Source organism: Dendroctonus ponderosae, unplaced genomic scaffold (assembly GCF_020466585.1).
Source record: "Dendroctonus ponderosae isolate FM_Combo_2020 unplaced genomic scaffold, Dpon_F_20191213v2 Dpon_F_20191213_2, whole genome shotgun sequence".
Classification (NCBI taxonomy): Eukaryota; Metazoa; Arthropoda; class Insecta; order Coleoptera; family Curculionidae; genus Dendroctonus; species Dendroctonus ponderosae.
The window spans coordinates 4,389,110-4,405,945 of NW_026018165.1; the positions used below are offsets into that span (position 1 = coordinate 4,389,110).

Consider the following 16,836-nt stretch of genomic DNA (forward strand, 5'->3'; position numbering starts at 1 on the left):
TAGATGCAAAAACGGGGTGGCCAAAGTTCAATCAATAACCCTGTACATAGTAATTACATGTCTAGGCTTATCCTCAGGATACCCAGGCAGCACAAGCATCCTATAGAAGTAGTCATCTACTTGTACATAGGTATATATTATATGAATGTACATTTATTTTCTTTGCTTTAAAGATTCTTTTATGCAGAATAATTGAATCAGGCTGAAATATACTTTATTAGGTCTGTGGGAATCCTGTTATATGAGGGAACATATATAAATAAAACACATTTTTCTATTTACAGATACGATCAATTTAATATGTTTCGTATTCAAGTCGATACGAGATCACAGTAAAATGGAGATTACTACTCCCTACCGAACCCCAAACTATTGGCAAGCTGCCTACATTTTATTGTCAATTCCTCTTGAACCAAACTGAAACACATAGCCAGTACAACCAGTCCCATGAAAATATAGATACAACAAGCAAAAATATGTAACTGTCCTTCGACATCGTTTTGATGAATGGTAGGTAGTTTGTCTCCCACACCAATGGTGGTGAGGGCAAGAAAGCAAAAGTACACTGCGTCCAGAAACGTCCAGGTATCCGTGTTAGCAAAACACGCCGCCCCGATGCCTATATACGAAAAAAAGATAAACACTACGAGGAAAACAGGCACTGGTGGTAGGTGGGATGATGTGCTGATTTCTTCTGCTACAGGCAGAGGAGAGGTACCGTTTTTGTCCGGAGGTCTCCAGATTAAAGGAATTCGAGATGGTGTGTCGTGCTGAGCACATTGCCTGAAACAAATCTGTGTAAAAAGTTGCCAACAAAAATTCAATTTGGCATTGGAAGTAAATGTAAAGTAACGATATAAGTACACATACAAGAAAATAATTGAATCGCTGAGTTCGAAAACCATACAAGTCCTAAAAAGTTATTTTGAGATACTGAATAAAAACCTATAAACTTTGAAACCATGTATTTAATAGTATTAGTATGTATATACTTTCCTGACTGTGTTTCAATTCCAATTCAAAATTAATTCCTGGGTTTTAGTCATTTATTGTCTCTATTTATCAATTAAAATACGTTTCGGTGTATTTTTCCACCATCATCAGTTTTTATGGGTAGCGTTGTTGCTGCTTTAAGCCTTGGCATACATTTTTTTGATGCCTTCAAAATGCTGACGCTACCTGCAAAACGCTACCCATAAAAACTGATGATGGTGGAAAAATACACCGAAACGTATTTTAATTGATAAATAGAGACAATAAATGACTAAAACCCAGGAATTAATTTTGAATTGGAGTATTAGTATGCACAGAAAAGTCGCCGTCCTCTTGATTTGGGGTTTTATTCATAGCAATAAATTTTCGGACAAAAACATAATGGGTACCTACCATTTTAGTTAAAAAAGTTAAGGCACTTGTACGGTTTTCGAACTTACCGATTCATTTACATCATAGGAAAGCTGGTAATACTTGAAGCAATTAAACAGTCTGACGAGTATTTGACGAGAAAGCTGTTAGGACTGCAGGATCACCATATGCGAATTAGCCGGATTGATGATTTATTTTGAATGAATAAAAAATGTAAAATAGATATTTTGTAAGTGAGTTGATTTACCCGTTTTATACTATTGAAACATTGGGCTTCCTTGTTATGAAACTTGATTTTTAATATGTAGAGCACATATCTAATAAATAAAAAGACAACATTGGATTCGTTTAGAATGTAGGTACATAGTTAACAAAATTGCCATTAAAATATGATTACCAAAAATCAAATAAAAAGCTTCTTAAAGTATCTGAGCGTAAGATGATTTCCAAAGAAAGATACCATATTACCGAAGTAATATCACTATTCTTTTACTTATAGTCCCTAACATTTCAGGTTTTTATACATATTTTAGGCAAACTGTTCAATGTATATTTAAATCTGAAATTGACTTTAAACAAGACTTTAAAAATACTTTTTTTAAGAGTCTGTCTTATTACTAACTGCTGCTAGATGCAGTCTTTAAAAATACCTTCAAAGTTGCAGATTAAATATTTCGAGCTCAAGTAACATTTTATTTTCATTCATGATATTTGATTTTTCACTTTTACGTGTAGAACAAGCAAGTGTTTGATAATCGGATTTTATAGTTAAACTGCTAAGGATGTTATTGATTGGAAAACACCTTGGTTTTGTTTGGGATAAGAGAAACTGATTTAAAATCGCGGGATTCATCAGATAACAATCTTCAACACTTTGGATGCTGATAACAAACATTTTCACAATAACAAAAGTAGGTTTCGCCCGCATAAGGGTCAATTTTACAATTACAATTACCTAACAATAATTAATTACCCATAAAATATACATTTTGAAGGTAGTGGACTTTTGAGATTTATTTTTAGTAGCTTTTTAAGATATAATCTCATTTCAACAACGATATTTACGTTTTAATTGGAAAAAAAACGTTCAAATTTTCCTTATTTATTATTATTCGATTTCTATTTTAAAATATATTTTTCAAATAAAAAATTGTAGCAAGTACACATTCTATTTCTAGTGAATGCTCTTTTCCGTTTCCTAAACGCACAAGCTGAGCAAAAGTTTTGAAAATCAATAAATTATCAACTATTTTAAACTAATTCAAGCTAATAAACCTTTACAACTTAAAGGAAAATTATTTGAAATTGACTACAGTTTTTCCACGTTAGAAAAAGTGCCGACAAAATTAATAATACAATTTTCAATTTTTAGTACCTACTATTTTAATAGATTAACGTGTTAACTGGTCAAATAAAGTTTGATCCTTCTATTTTGTTAAAGGGGAGCTGGTATTTGTATCGGCTATTTGTCACTTTTTCGTGTAAGTATGCCTATTCAGGCTTAGTTAAACAGAGAAAATTAGGGATTGTCGAAATTTTGCTTAAATGTTATACCAAGTTTATTATATTCATTTCACCCTGCGTTCTTATTTAGAAAACTTTGGACCATTAATTATAAGTTATAATGAAAAAAATTAAGAAAGGTTTGTGATATTTTTTAATCCGGGACTAAAAAAAATCTTCAAGTTCATATCTATCTGGTCCCTATTTCACATACCCTTGATCATTTTCATCACTTTCCTCCACCTCATCCAGCTCAATATCGGTCGAAATGCCAACTATGGAAGAATTTCTCAATGGACTTCCGTGATTGTGCCGGTGTGTGGGACAGTTTGGATCTGAAACGAAAATGTGTTCATGCGAACTTTCTAAATACAAAAATAATGCTTACCTGCCAATATTTGGCGCACAGGTCCATGTCTGCCTCTACCTCTGGTATGATTCGCTCTTACAGTGGCCAAAATGGCACGTTTCGGAACTTCATGTCGTTCCACGCAATGATTAGTGTGGTTTGCTTGGAAACTCACATGATTTGGAGTGCTGTGTGTGGATGCTAGCTGGATCGAGGCTGAATCTAATAACAAAAAATTGCAAGATTGCAAATACATTTTCATGTAGAGGGAATCTGAACATAAGGAAAATTAGCTCCTATGTTCAAAATATCGAAAAAGTTTGACTGAAACTCTACTAGTTTTCCTTTCTATACATTTTGATGAAACTGAAGAAAGGTAACTGGATGATTGTTTTCAAATACTTGATCAAATACAAATCAAATACGTGAAACCCTAGAGAATATTTTTGGCGATTGTATAAGGATTGTACATGTGTCCCTTTAACAGATAACAATAAATACAACCATTTGAATTCTCTCAGAAACTGAAGTACTAACATGAAAAGATGCAGGAAAAAAGTTTATCAATATAATTTTCCGACAAGACATTCACTGAGTGCTCATGTGTAAAATGTACTAAAAAATGACTAAAATGTGAAAAGAAATGTTTATCTGAATCAAAGTTAAGGATCGGCATCCAAATGTTTAAAATCTCTTCCTTTAAATTACATTCTTGTCGGCCAGCACATATACCTAAAGTACTTTAACTGTCATGTAAAGCCTTTCTCGCCTTTATATCATTTATTATATTTATTTAATTTTTTAAATATTTATTCTGGTAAAGTTTGTGATGTGTGGTGATTACAACTTTTACTTTAATTAGATTCCCGATCAAGTTTATCCGCTGAATTGCTAATTTGAATAAGTCTATGTATAGAAAACAATACGGTTTAATGTGAAGTACCAACAGTTTACATTCCATTGTTTGACTAGTTGCGAGAAAAAAAGAGAGAATGGAGAAAACTGTGTGGTAAGTAGGAGAGTGCCAAGTAAATAGGCGAATGTCTAAGAGAGTAAAAAAAATCAATAAAATTAGAAAAACAAAACTACAAACACCATTTTAAAATTGCTCAAACAATCCTGTATTTTTTGTATTTCATCCAATGCAGAGATTCTTGAGGGTATTTAACTGTAAGCGATGAGAGACCTCTGGAGTGAATGTTCCTAATTTAGATATTCAAATTTATCGGAAATGATTTTGGTGATCTGTTCAAACCCTTTTCAAATTAATTATTTCCATTAATAATCAAACTGTCAGAGGGCGCGGTTTTGTTAAAATAATCCAATTAAGCATATGTATGTAATTTTCCTATTCAATTTTCATCATTTGCTTTGTTTGGTTTTTTTAATAAATAATTTTTTTCCCATTTTAAACAGTTGCACTATGACTTAATACATCACTCTTTATAGAGATCTTCCCAATAGCTCGCCATTCTTTATTGCCTTAGAGTAGGAATAACAACTTAAAAACAGGTTTTTGCAAACAGGTCTCGGTATGCTATACCTGTTTCACTTTTACACTAACACTTATTTACGCTTCCTCGATTTTATTTAAGTATTTTCGAAAAGTATTTAAGTCTCCCCGTCTTCTTACACTATTTCTTCTGTTAATAAAGTACTCGTCACATAGATTGACGGTATTTCGTTTAGTTCATTACTTTCCGCTGTAAAATAGAAGAAAACTTTTCAAATACACAAGAAAATCAGTAGTCCTACACATACATGATGGTGAAATTATAAAATAATCAGATTTGGAAGCAGTAAGAAATCAAATAAAACAAACAATTTGCAAAAAACGACGGCACCTGATTAAAACCAAATATTGAGAATAAACGAAAATATATAAATCAACTTCATTATGAAAAAAATATAATCTTATTCTATTAATTTCATAAAGTTTAGAATTCGAACAAAAAATAGCCTAAACAAAATGTAAATTTTAAACTCACCGTCCATGGTTTTGCAATAATGGCTCTTCGTAGGTGAATTTGGCGCTTTATGGTAGCCTACGGTAGGGCAGGAAAATGTGTCATTGTTTTTATGGCAACATAGTTTTGCGTATGCTCTTCTTACGCTTTGAGCAAGAACGGTACCCAACTCTGAGAGCAGGATGAGCATGAGAGGTACCCCAATAACGGCATACAATATGGCGATAATTTTTCCAAGAGCTGTTTTGGGTGATAGTCTTCCGTAGCCTAAGACAATATTGATTTACTTTAGTATTGACAATTTATATTTAAAAAATAATGTTTACATATTAAATAAGAAATAATAAAATATAGATATTCAATATCCGGTTTTATGCAACACTCGCATTATGAAAATTGTTGTCATTTACCTCATGTTTCATTACAATTTTTTAAATTTAATGTCTACTTAAATGTCTGAACTGTTTCTAAAAGATAGAAACGCATGCAGATAAACTTTATCCTGTTTAGAACCGTTTAACTGATTGATTTATTATAATACTATTGGTCGATGATATATTTATTATGAAAAATAATTGCTGTTTAATTAATTTTACCTATGGTGGTCAAAAGAGTGATTGTGTAAAGTAAAGATCCTCCAAAGGTCCATTTTGGCCCGGCAAAGTTGAGCGTTTCGTCTCTTTTGGCCGTTTCAACTACCGTCCGCTCAAATTTCTTCAGCTGTTCCGTGACTAATTTGGTCCAGTTTTTCTCATATAATACGTTGAGCCGTTCTGAAAGAAAATAAAGTACGTAACTATTTCTGCTCACTTATTAATGCGTGTTTAATATACAATTAAAATATATGAACTTTACAAATAATACGAATAAGTATTTTTAGAAAAAAGTGTACATTTCCTTAACAATGTGTAGAAATAACACGAGTGATTTAGGTGTTTAATAGAAATAAGCTTTCTTTGGATCATGTTCTTAAAGTGAATATTGTAGTAATTTTTTACTTTTATAAAATGCCTACGATCTACTTTAATGTTTTAGTTCTTATTAATTACAGTAACAGCTCGACTAGAGTACGTTCATTGCGGTAGATTCATACTTACAAATCTATTTTACTCAAATGTTGAATTTTATTCCATTATTGCTCAATAACTTTCTATCAACTATAAAAACTTAATATAATTCAAGACGAACATTCCAATGTGCAAATTATTTTTATTGCAATTATACATCAGTTGCAAAACTACATTTTCTAAAAGTATTTCGATAAAAGCGGGCTATCAATACTCACAAAATTTACTTACTTGAACCCTTGTAGCCAATTAAATAAATTTCATATTGTAGAAGTATATAATCGAATATATAATTCTATATATAATTTTTTTCCAATAATTCAATTTCTTCAAATTATTTAAAAATACCTGAAAAAAACTCAAGAAAATGTAATTTTGTTAAAAAAAAGAAAAACCTGATTTTGTACAATACAAATCAGGTGCTTCACACTTTTTGTGATATTTGAAAATCAAGAAATCGAACACAGTGAATAGTTAAACACCAGTTTGTTTAATGTTATTCAAAAATATAAATAAATATAAATTAAATTAATAAAATTTATAATATAAAATTAAACCATTTAGTTTTTCTATTTAAATAAATAATTGCATTTTTTTGCGTGCGCCGCAATTCTAATCAAAAACATTTTATAAAAGTTAAAAAGTTATTTTTTTGCACTAGTCTCACAGTCGTTAATTTTCCATAATTATTTTAAAGTTTTATGTAATTGATCATAAATTAGTCTTTAAATTTTGATTAATTATTTAACCCGATTTAGTCAAATTAAACCTTAGCAAATCACATGAAAAATTTGCTACTATTTCCAGTATGTTACTAAGCTTCTATTGTTCTATATTCACATTTTAAGTAACACCACATAATACATTATTAAAAGCTTTAACTATTATTAAGCTATTGTACATATACTAAATGGTCAATAAATCATCCTTGTTGTTATTCGCATTGAAATTTAGTATTTAACGCAAACCAAACGTTAAACTAACAATATTATTTCCAATCATGAGGGCTGTAGTGATCGTTTTCAGTATTTTGGTAAGTAATATTTAAATCGATTAAATAGAAATTGAACTTACTGAGCTTTAGGGCCCAACTCAGCAGGCGATTCACATGGTTGATTTTAAGTGTATTTTTATATTTTAACTATAAAAGGCCTGCATAGCGATATGCATTTAAATTAACAATTTAACTCACTGGACAGTATGGCTTTATCACTTTACGCTGTAGATTGTGGACATTATTGATTAAATCTTTAATCTGAAGTAAGTCTTTGCAAAACGTTCTTAAATTACTTTAGTAATATCGAGAATAACGACTGAAAATAATTACAGTAAATGCAAAAGAGAAAACTTATCTAGTAATATCGGTCAATATCAGCTAGTCAAAATATTTCAAAATAGTTTAAATAGTTTCAAAATTTTATTTCAGAGTAAAATATTCCTATGTAGTGTTAAAAAGATAGTTATAAAGTAGATATACTAAATATAATTAATTCATCCTACAAATTTACAAATTGCGAGCAAATCTTCCAATTGCAATAAATAATTAAATAAATAGTATTTTTACTTTACTCAATTTTAAGCTATTCGTTATTATTTTATATATGAAATTAATAAATATTTGGTTTTGGTATTTGAATTTAATTGATTTTTAATACAAACAAGCGTGATTAATACACGTTCAGGTTTGTTTAAATCGGATACTCCATATGTTATTACATTTTGCAATTTTTAATAATATTTCTTTGACGTTATTTTTGGTAATTTTATTTCCTAAAAAGACAAAGCAAGCAAACTAAACTAAAAATGGAACTATTAAAAACATTATTGTTATTGAAGCGAAAAAATTGAGCCAAAAAAGGAAACATTATAACATTAATGAATTTAACATATTTTTTTTAAAGATTTTCCATTGCTCAAAATGATAATCATATAAAAAAATATGTATTATTTTACGGTTCCTGTTTCTGATTATTTATAGATAATAATATGTAGAGAGTCGCATTCAATGCAATAAACGTTGCAACTATTCTTTTTTGGAAAGAAACTAGAGATCAGATAAAATATAAAACCACCCTACATTAATCTAGATGTCTTTGAAAGTACAATTTTTTGTCATCATTGAATTTTTGACACTGAAAAGACAACGAAGGCTACACATCTTACTAAAAACGACGCTACTGAGATTAGTGTCTTTACTGTAACTATTGTTATTTATTTTCTACAGTTATGTTTGTTTTTTACATTATTCGTTTCCTTAAGATTTTAGTTCATTTCTCGATCTCTGACACATCAATCGCATTTTGAACTTTGTTATCCTCACTCACATACTTAAAACAGTTAGTCTTTAACTGATCCTTAATTAATGGTTAGATTACAACATTCGAAAAAACTGTTTTCGATAACGAAACAATCACTTTTACTCATTTCGATGACATAACAATTACAATTTACCTTTCCGCCATATTATTCAATTACATTTTCTTCATCGCGTGTGGAAAGAAAAACATTTTTGCGATAATCCTGAGTTTCAAGACATTTGTATATTTCTACTTCAATTCATAAAGTGAAGTGAGTTCCTAGTTTACACGTGTTTGTTTATACTGTTTTCGATAATTAATCCTGGACACTCGTTATATTTTAAATATTTTGTTGTATATGGTCGTTACTACTTCACAGTTCAGTCCCCTACTAAGTTCACTTAAAAAATCATAAGTAATAATCAGTATCTTGAATGACTGAAACATCCAACAGAAGCCTCTTACTTGCTCTATCTATCCTTTTAACCGCATCTTACATTTCGAGAAAGCAACTTCTCTATGCATTTAGAGCTGTTTATCAGTATTTCCGGCCCATTAGTTCCTAAGATTATTTAGCGATAGCAGATGACTTAAAATTACATTAGTGCTGCTCTATCGCTTGTCTGGAAAATGAAAATGTTTAGTTTTCACACCATGGATTTAGAATTACAAGAAAATAGATGAATGTTGCATGAAAAATACTTATATACTTCTTTACTTGCAAAGAAAGCCACCAAAGTTAGTCCATAATTATTCATTTTTTATATTTTACTCGTTTAATTGTATATAATTAGCGTTAGAAGTGTTTATATGAATTCAGAGCTAAGGCAGAAACCATGGTCTTTTCATTTTTATATAATAACCTCGGTTTCTCGGAAAATCGATTTAAAATGGTAACTAAGTAAATATATTATTAATTCCAAACATCTCTAGAAAATTCTACTGATTTTATTTGTTAGGTTTTTCTTAGTTTAATCTCTTGTTTTTTTTTCAAATCGAATAAAATAATAAACTGTTTCTTAGTTTTTATTATTTGTATCTAATTTGCGATTTTTGGTTTATTCTAACAATTATCTCATAAAAAGGCAACTAAACAATGATATTTTTAGAAAGACAATTTTTTCTTGTAAACTCTTTCTTGTTGAAAACTTATGTAGGTACTGTAGATTAATTTTAAACAGTTCAAGATCAATTTTTCGATTGAAAGTGTGTCAAATTATCAGCTTGCTTGAAATTTAAAGTATCGTTTGTTTGAAGAGATTTCTGCTAGTATAAACTAAGTTTGCCCTAAATTTCTCTCTGGTCATATAAACAACGTTCATACTGCAAATCAAACATCTTGTATATTATAGCTATTTCCGGGGCTACAGTTATTGCAATTATTTTTCATTTATATTTGTTTGTTTATAATGGTCTTTAACCGTTATTGAAATTATAATATGTTTGTTGTCGTTTACAACCAACTAGGGATTAATAATTTACAAATTTGAAGTACAAAAGCATTGCATGTTGCTGGAAAATTTGGGCGAAGAAATAAAAGCAAGAAAAGAAACACTAAATAGAAAATTGATTCAATGTCTTACAGGGTGTTTGAAAGTTTATATCTGGCTATTTCCCAAAATTGCAAAACGTGCAGTTGATATTATTAATATCAACTGCACGTTTTGCATTCTTTCCAACTTAAAGACGCTTAAATATCTAAAAGAACAAAATTTACGTTGTTATCCACATATTTTTGGACCTTGTAGACAAGAACATGTTTGAGTATTTTTTTTGTAGGTGAATTTAGGTCCTGCTTTCCGAAACTCATTGATGATAAGTGGTAATGAATAAAACGAACTATTTGTATATATTGATAAAAATGTGCAATTAAAATATAACTTTTTTATAAATTGAAAGCTCGAAAATCATGTATAAATTTATTTCAACATTCCCAATGAAACACAATGCTTTTTATTGTTAAACAAATGCGTTCTTTTATTTGATAATTCACTTATATTTGGAAGAATACCTTTTAATTATGATTTAATTTGTTACTAAAATCTATCTGTCTAGAATTTAGTTGCAAGAAATAGTTAGTTTTCAACTGATGGCAATATTATTATAATAAAACAAACATTATATTTATAATTTGATAAAATCAGCGACCGGCGGTTGTACATAAAAATAAATTTATTTTCCTTGCTTATGGAATGTTTATTACACCAATTTAAAGCTGAACAAAAAGAAGACAGACAACAGAAAGAGTTAATTTGCGGAAGTTGCGCCTGCAAGTATTATACTATATACAAAAAATAAGATATATTAAAAAATATATGCAAAACATTTTTATATCATTTCCAAACATAAGTTTTCAATAGTCGAGCAAGATTCTATTTATAACTGTATTCAGCTGAATGTTATGTTAAATATTAATAATAGTAAAAAAGCTGCTTACAAATTGTAGTAATTGAACCATATAACTCCTCAAAGCTTTTATGTATAGTCAGGAAAAGAGTTAGAAGTTTTTGTTAAAATTCAAGCAACTCTCTAACTGATTATTGTAATTCTTGTAATGGACATTTGAGAAAATCGTTATTGTTAAATAACTGATTACTTAAAAAACTTTTTGTAGCCATTTTTGCAAAATAAATATAGACGCTTTCTATATTTGAAAGTATTGAGTGTCATGTAGATATAAGAAAATAATTTTTAAATAAAACGTATATTTAAGGATGTTAGAAAGAAGAAATATAATTTTGTAGTATACAAATTATACAAAATAGGCATCAAGTACTGACGGCGATAAATTAGACCACTCAAAAAATTAAAAAACGTGTTGAAGTTGGCGGTTATCATTTTGAGAATCTAATTTAGTATCATCTGTATCTTTTTTTCATTGCTAATAACATGTTTGTTTTTTTAAATTTGCATTTTTAATATAATTGTTTAAATTATTTTTCAGATCTAAAACTACCAGATTTTGTGGACTCAAATTATATTGCGAGCGGGACGGATGCAAAAATAATTTTAATTTGTAAATATCAGAATTGAAGGCCTAAATCGTCATTCTACAAGAACAAATTTTCGCTTAAAAGTGATCAGGAAACGTGGAACTATTTTTAATGTTTTAAAATATTTAGTGGTGGTGATAAAAACTACTTACATCATTACAAATTTCATAATCTGTTTGAACATTTTCATAAAAATATGAAAATAATATTTCAATATTTCTCACTATGTCTTTCTACTGGAAACTGTCTGCACGCAAAATGTTTTATCATGAACCCCGATTACCCTGTTTACATGATGTTTCAATAGAAATATGATAGTTGCTTTTGTTTTCGTGTGTAAATAACATTTAATACAAAATTTTTGCAAAACGTATGCAACCGAATCATAAAATATGATTTCTTTCATTTCTAGGTTGCTCTTTTGCAACTATACCATCAAGTCGATTCGCAAACGACTTTTACTTGTGTTTGCACAACTGAAGCTACAACAACTGAAGCTGCAACAACTGCAGCTGCAACAACTGCAGCGGTAACAACTGAAGCTACAACAACTGAAGCTACGACAACTGAAGCTACGACAACTGAAGCTACAACAACTGAAGTCACAACAACTGTGGCTTCAGTAACAGGACCAAGCAGTTGTAATAATGCATCTCAAAAATGGGAGGCAGCCGCTTGTAATCAATATTACGAATGTTATTTGGCCCTATGGAACTATTATGTGGTGTTAAATAATTGTAGTTCTGGCGAACAGTATAGTCAAGACTCCGAAAGTTGCGTTACAAACACGACTTGTTACCTATAGAGCTCCAATGCATTGTTGGCGGTGAAATAAATAGTGAATTGTTAGTTCCTTCAAGATTTATTTATGGTTTTATTTCCAACGACTTTGTTCATTTAAATCATCTTCCGAAGCAAATTTTCGATGTTTGGCTGAAATGTGTCGTTTTTCTCATTTTCTTGCAAATATCAGCAGAGCAACGCCAATTAGCGAGCAATTCAAAGGAGATGGTAATTTTCGTGCGCTTCGGGAAATTAACGTTGCCATGAAAAGATGCAACTATACCCTTTTCCAGCACGCTAGCATGGTTGTTTTGGTAATGTCTGTTTCCAGCTATTCAGAATATTCAAATTTAGAAAATAACGGTACTCACACGTGAAAAATGCTAAAGCATTTTGCGAAATAAACTTAGAATAAGTGCTTGCCCTTTTGCAATTCACATATGTTTTCAAAGAACGAACTTGAATGGAGACACATTCCAAGAGTAAATCCCCAAAGACATTTTCATTTTTGTAGGAAAGTAAAATTCTTTCGCCCCTAAACGATTCGAAACATTCCTATCTTGTCAATTTTAGCAATTTCTTGCATGTAAAACCCCCCACGAAACTCAACTTGGCGGGGACCACGGCTCGACATTGGAAAAAGTTAAATTGACGCTCAACTGTTCAATTTGAAACTTATTTTCCATCCAATTTAGACTTGGTAGGTATCACTTTTATGTTGCGTCTTCAAATGCAACAGAATATTGAAAAAGCATGTAATTTATTTTGAATGATGAAATTTTCCAATAAAAGTAAAATTTTTAGCTGATTAGACGTAGTTGATGACTCGGGAGCATTATTCAAATAAAAAACGGAATTCCATCTGCAGATCTTCATGCAGAAATTCATAAATTCTCCACAGGAACTATAGTAAGGCAAATTAGAAATAACATTCTCATCCTGCAGTTCGCTCAGCGTGGAAACTAAAATTTATTAATGCCACCCAGAACGTTTTCTGGAAAATAAAAATAACCGCCAACTTTTAAGGGAGGCTGTAGGTCATTTTAAAAAGTGAATAGAAAAGGGATGAATAACTAATAGCTGCTGATGAATACTGACTGCTTATTAGTGATTGGGGGCAACATTTTAGGTAGAGAATCCAGCGGTTATAGTGGCCACAAAACCTTTTAATAGATTTTCCCTTAATATGTTTTTAAAATTCTCAAGCACACATTTCAACTTAACCAGTAAATAAATATACCAATAAAACTAAGTAACAATTAAAAAAATATTCTTGAATTTCATTGGCGATTGGTTCAATGGTGGCCTTCAATGTTTTACATTTCTTTCCACATGACCCTCCCAAAGCCACAATTTTCTACTACGACTATAGCAAAATGCCCTTATTTTCACTTCTTAGGGAATACTAACATTATTGGCTTTTCAAGCCACATTTGTTAAGAAGCTTTGAAATAGTGGCTGAAATCGTGTAGAAAATTAAGATTAATGTAATCAAGAATAAATCTTGCTTCACAGTGGCATTGGTACACACTCAATTTTTATATTTTAAACATGCTTCAACGAAACTTACTCAGTATTGGTATATTTCTTATCGAAAAAAATCTATTTTGAATAAATATGGCTTCAAAGGGGTTTCTCATAAAGCAATATACTTAATAATTCGTTTACTTAGATCTAAGGATAAAAAAAATGATTTTTTGGAAAAAGACAGTGTGTTTGTAAATTTTTTAGAACTTAACTCACTAACACATAATTGCTTGACAAACGTAAAGGAAACAAATAGAATAAGTTATATTCTGACTTGTCAGCAGTAAAAGTTACATCGTCTCAAACAGGAAAAACTTAAATTTGAAACTCGACTTTGATCCCTTATACGTTCGGGAGATCAAAAATGTAAAGTAGGCAAATTATTCTCGGGAAATTTGGTTGCGAGCTTTCGAAAGTTGAATTGAATAAGTTACATGTTTTAGTGAAGTTTTGCCCAAATGCCAGATACAATTGCAGTAGGCACAATGGCTTTATAACATAGAATACAATTTCGAAAAGCTTTCGAGGATGTGTTAGCAAAAACTTCACAGCAAAACAACATTTTTGTCTTCGAACAATTTTTTGGGATACATTTGAAACTGTTAGAAGGCAAAGTAGATATTGCCCCACGTATTTCGTAAATTGAAAGCGCATTTCTGATAATTTTCCTTGGCATTATTTTTCACTTGCTTAATGCATCAGTTGTGTATTAGTCTGTGAATGGTCGTAAACTGGGCGTTAAAACTTTTGAAAACATTGTTCAAAAACTGTTCAATAAAAAAATAACAATGTAGTGAGAAAAATTCAAGCGTATATAAAAGTAAAGTAATTTTGCTTAATAATAATAAACATTGCAATTTTAAGGTCAATTTATATTCCAATTTGGTTTCAACCATTATCCCACGTGTAAACAGCATTATGCATATAAATTGAGTTAAATTGAAAAAATAATATCATAAGTCATGAGTCGTTGCTTTTTTTCCATTAAAATGGTTTTAATGATGAAAAAATATAAATAACGCGGCAATGCCATGTTTCGCATGATTTATGGATATAAATGGTTCCGTATCAGGGTCGGAAAATTTTTAACCAAAATAAATCCGACGCTAAAAACTAAGCCCAATGAAGTTTGCTGATTTTTTATTAAAATAAAACGCTCTGATATATTTTGACCGAAGGTATTTTTGTGCATGTTGCGATATGTATTTTTTCAATTGAATTCTATGATATAAGTATTAATTTCATATCAATATTAAATAATATTTTCCGACAAATGCATGGCATATTTATTATTAAAGGGGAACGACCAAAATGAAATTCAACTTTTAAATTAGGTGGGTGTGGAATTAATTACATTAATGGGTTCAATTAAAATTTACTGTTTATTAGTATAGATAAACTTTGGAAATATACACAAAATAAACGCTAACTTTATCTTTGCGATGTTGTATTTGTAATAAAAAAATGCGTTTCTAAGTTAGGGCACTATTGAGCCTACAATAGAGAAACATAATGCAAACGTGATTGTTTGGCTAAAAAGACACATATATAGTTAAGGTGGCTGATGTTTTCATGTCGAAATTGAAAATATAGCCAATCAGCTTCAAAAATTATATTTATTCGAACTACACTTTCGTGATGGAAATTACATTTTTTCGGAAAACGATTCATTTTATCGGTTTCTCAACTATGGGTGTCTATTTTATCACTTTAAACTTAAGGCTATTTAAAAATTGAATTTTTGGTGTCTTTAACATATCTACAGGTTGTTTAAAATGTGAGCATTAATGTGTACAAGATATTTTAAGGGGCGTTAACTAAAATCCATAAAACTAATAAATTATCTAATTCGAGAGAGAGACAAATGTAAAAAGACGGAATCAATTACTTCAGAAGTTATTTAATAAAAACTGATTTATAGCAGAAACATTTAGAGCCTATATTTTGGTAGGGCGGGCCTGTGGGGAATTTTTAATTAGAACATGTCATGTTGTTTTGATACCATGTATGATATGTATTTCAAAGCATACCCACATATTACGGACACCTGCATAGTATCTCCACGAGAAAATTAATACATTTATTTAAAACCTTAAAATGTAGTAAATATTAGGGCTCAGACAACTTATTAAATCGAATACCATGTATATTATATCAGTTCAAATTTTCTCTCTGGAAGAGAAACTACTAGGAATAATTTTGGAGTAGAAAGAAACAGTAAGGACTCAGGATAAGTGACTCGTCCGCCAAATGGAAAAGTAAGCTAAAAATAGGTTTATTACAATTCTCGAAAAACGTTAGGTATTTTATATTCGAAATTTATTTTCTGTTTGTTCAAATAATGAAGTGCGGGAGATTATTCAGCAAAACTTTAAAAAAAATGTTAAAATATTGGGATTTACTCAATCAACTCGATCAAATCTATTTAGATGCCACTCGAAACAGTTAAGCGCGTTTGCTTCAAAATAAAATTTTAAATGTAGGTATATTTTCATCAGGTGGGAAAGATAAGAAGAGGAAAAAACGTGAACTACTCGTTAATATGCTTTCTAATCATTCGCCTCTACAAAAAAATTTTGAAGCTCCCAATCTAAAATGTATAAATCTCTAAATGTTCATTAACAATCTTTCTTGGTTTAATTTAATGGTTACACAGAGATTAACATATTTTTATTACGGTAGTTAATATCTTATTAATGCTACTTTCTCACTCACTTGCCAAACTTCCTTGAACGCAACTGGTTTTAAAAATATTGTTCACTTGTTTACTTTAAATATATTGCCGATTATTTCACCAGTTTAGCTTCAATATTGTATTTTATTGCTGAAGAAGTCACTGTTCAACTTATTTTACGTGCTACTAAGGAGCGCAACAACACGGAATTTAAACTTTAACACGAAAGAGAAGAATCGTGTTTTCAATTTTTGAACTATAAACAGAAAATATTCATAGACTTTGAATATGATGAATATATATATGAATAT

At 30.0% G+C, this 16,836-nt stretch overlaps 2 protein-coding genes across 5 annotated transcripts in view; one reads left to right on the forward strand and one right to left on the reverse strand.

Moving 5' to 3' along the window:
* Window positions 1-269: 269 nt before the first annotated feature.
* LOC109538342 (potassium channel subfamily K member 18) overlaps window positions 270-16,836 on the reverse strand; it is a 147,746-nt gene continuing 131,179 nt past the window's right edge. For 3 of the 4 annotated variants that reach the window (XM_019905544.2, XM_019905543.2, XM_019905545.2), the window contains 5 exons: window positions 5,781-5,957; window positions 5,206-5,451; window positions 3,257-3,439; window positions 3,083-3,203; window positions 270-783 (listed from right to left, as the gene is read on the reverse strand). In XM_019905544.2, coding sequence (XP_019761103.1) covers window positions 348-783; window positions 3,083-3,203; window positions 3,257-3,439; window positions 5,206-5,451; window positions 5,781-5,957 — 1,163 coding nt within the window. In that variant the 3' untranslated portion in view covers window positions 270-347. The remainder of the gene's footprint in view (window positions 784-3,082; window positions 3,204-3,256; window positions 3,440-5,205; window positions 5,452-5,780; window positions 5,958-16,836) is intronic. The other variant, XM_019905546.2, reaches the window with a different exon arrangement.
* Window positions 7,205-12,406, forward strand: LOC109538344. Its single transcript, XM_019905547.2, has 2 exons — window positions 7,205-7,284; window positions 11,954-12,406. The coding sequence occupies exons 1-2, from the start codon at window positions 7,252-7,254 to the stop codon at window positions 12,344-12,346; spliced, it is 426 nt and encodes a 141-aa protein (XP_019761106.1). The 5' UTR covers window positions 7,205-7,251; the 3' UTR covers window positions 12,347-12,406.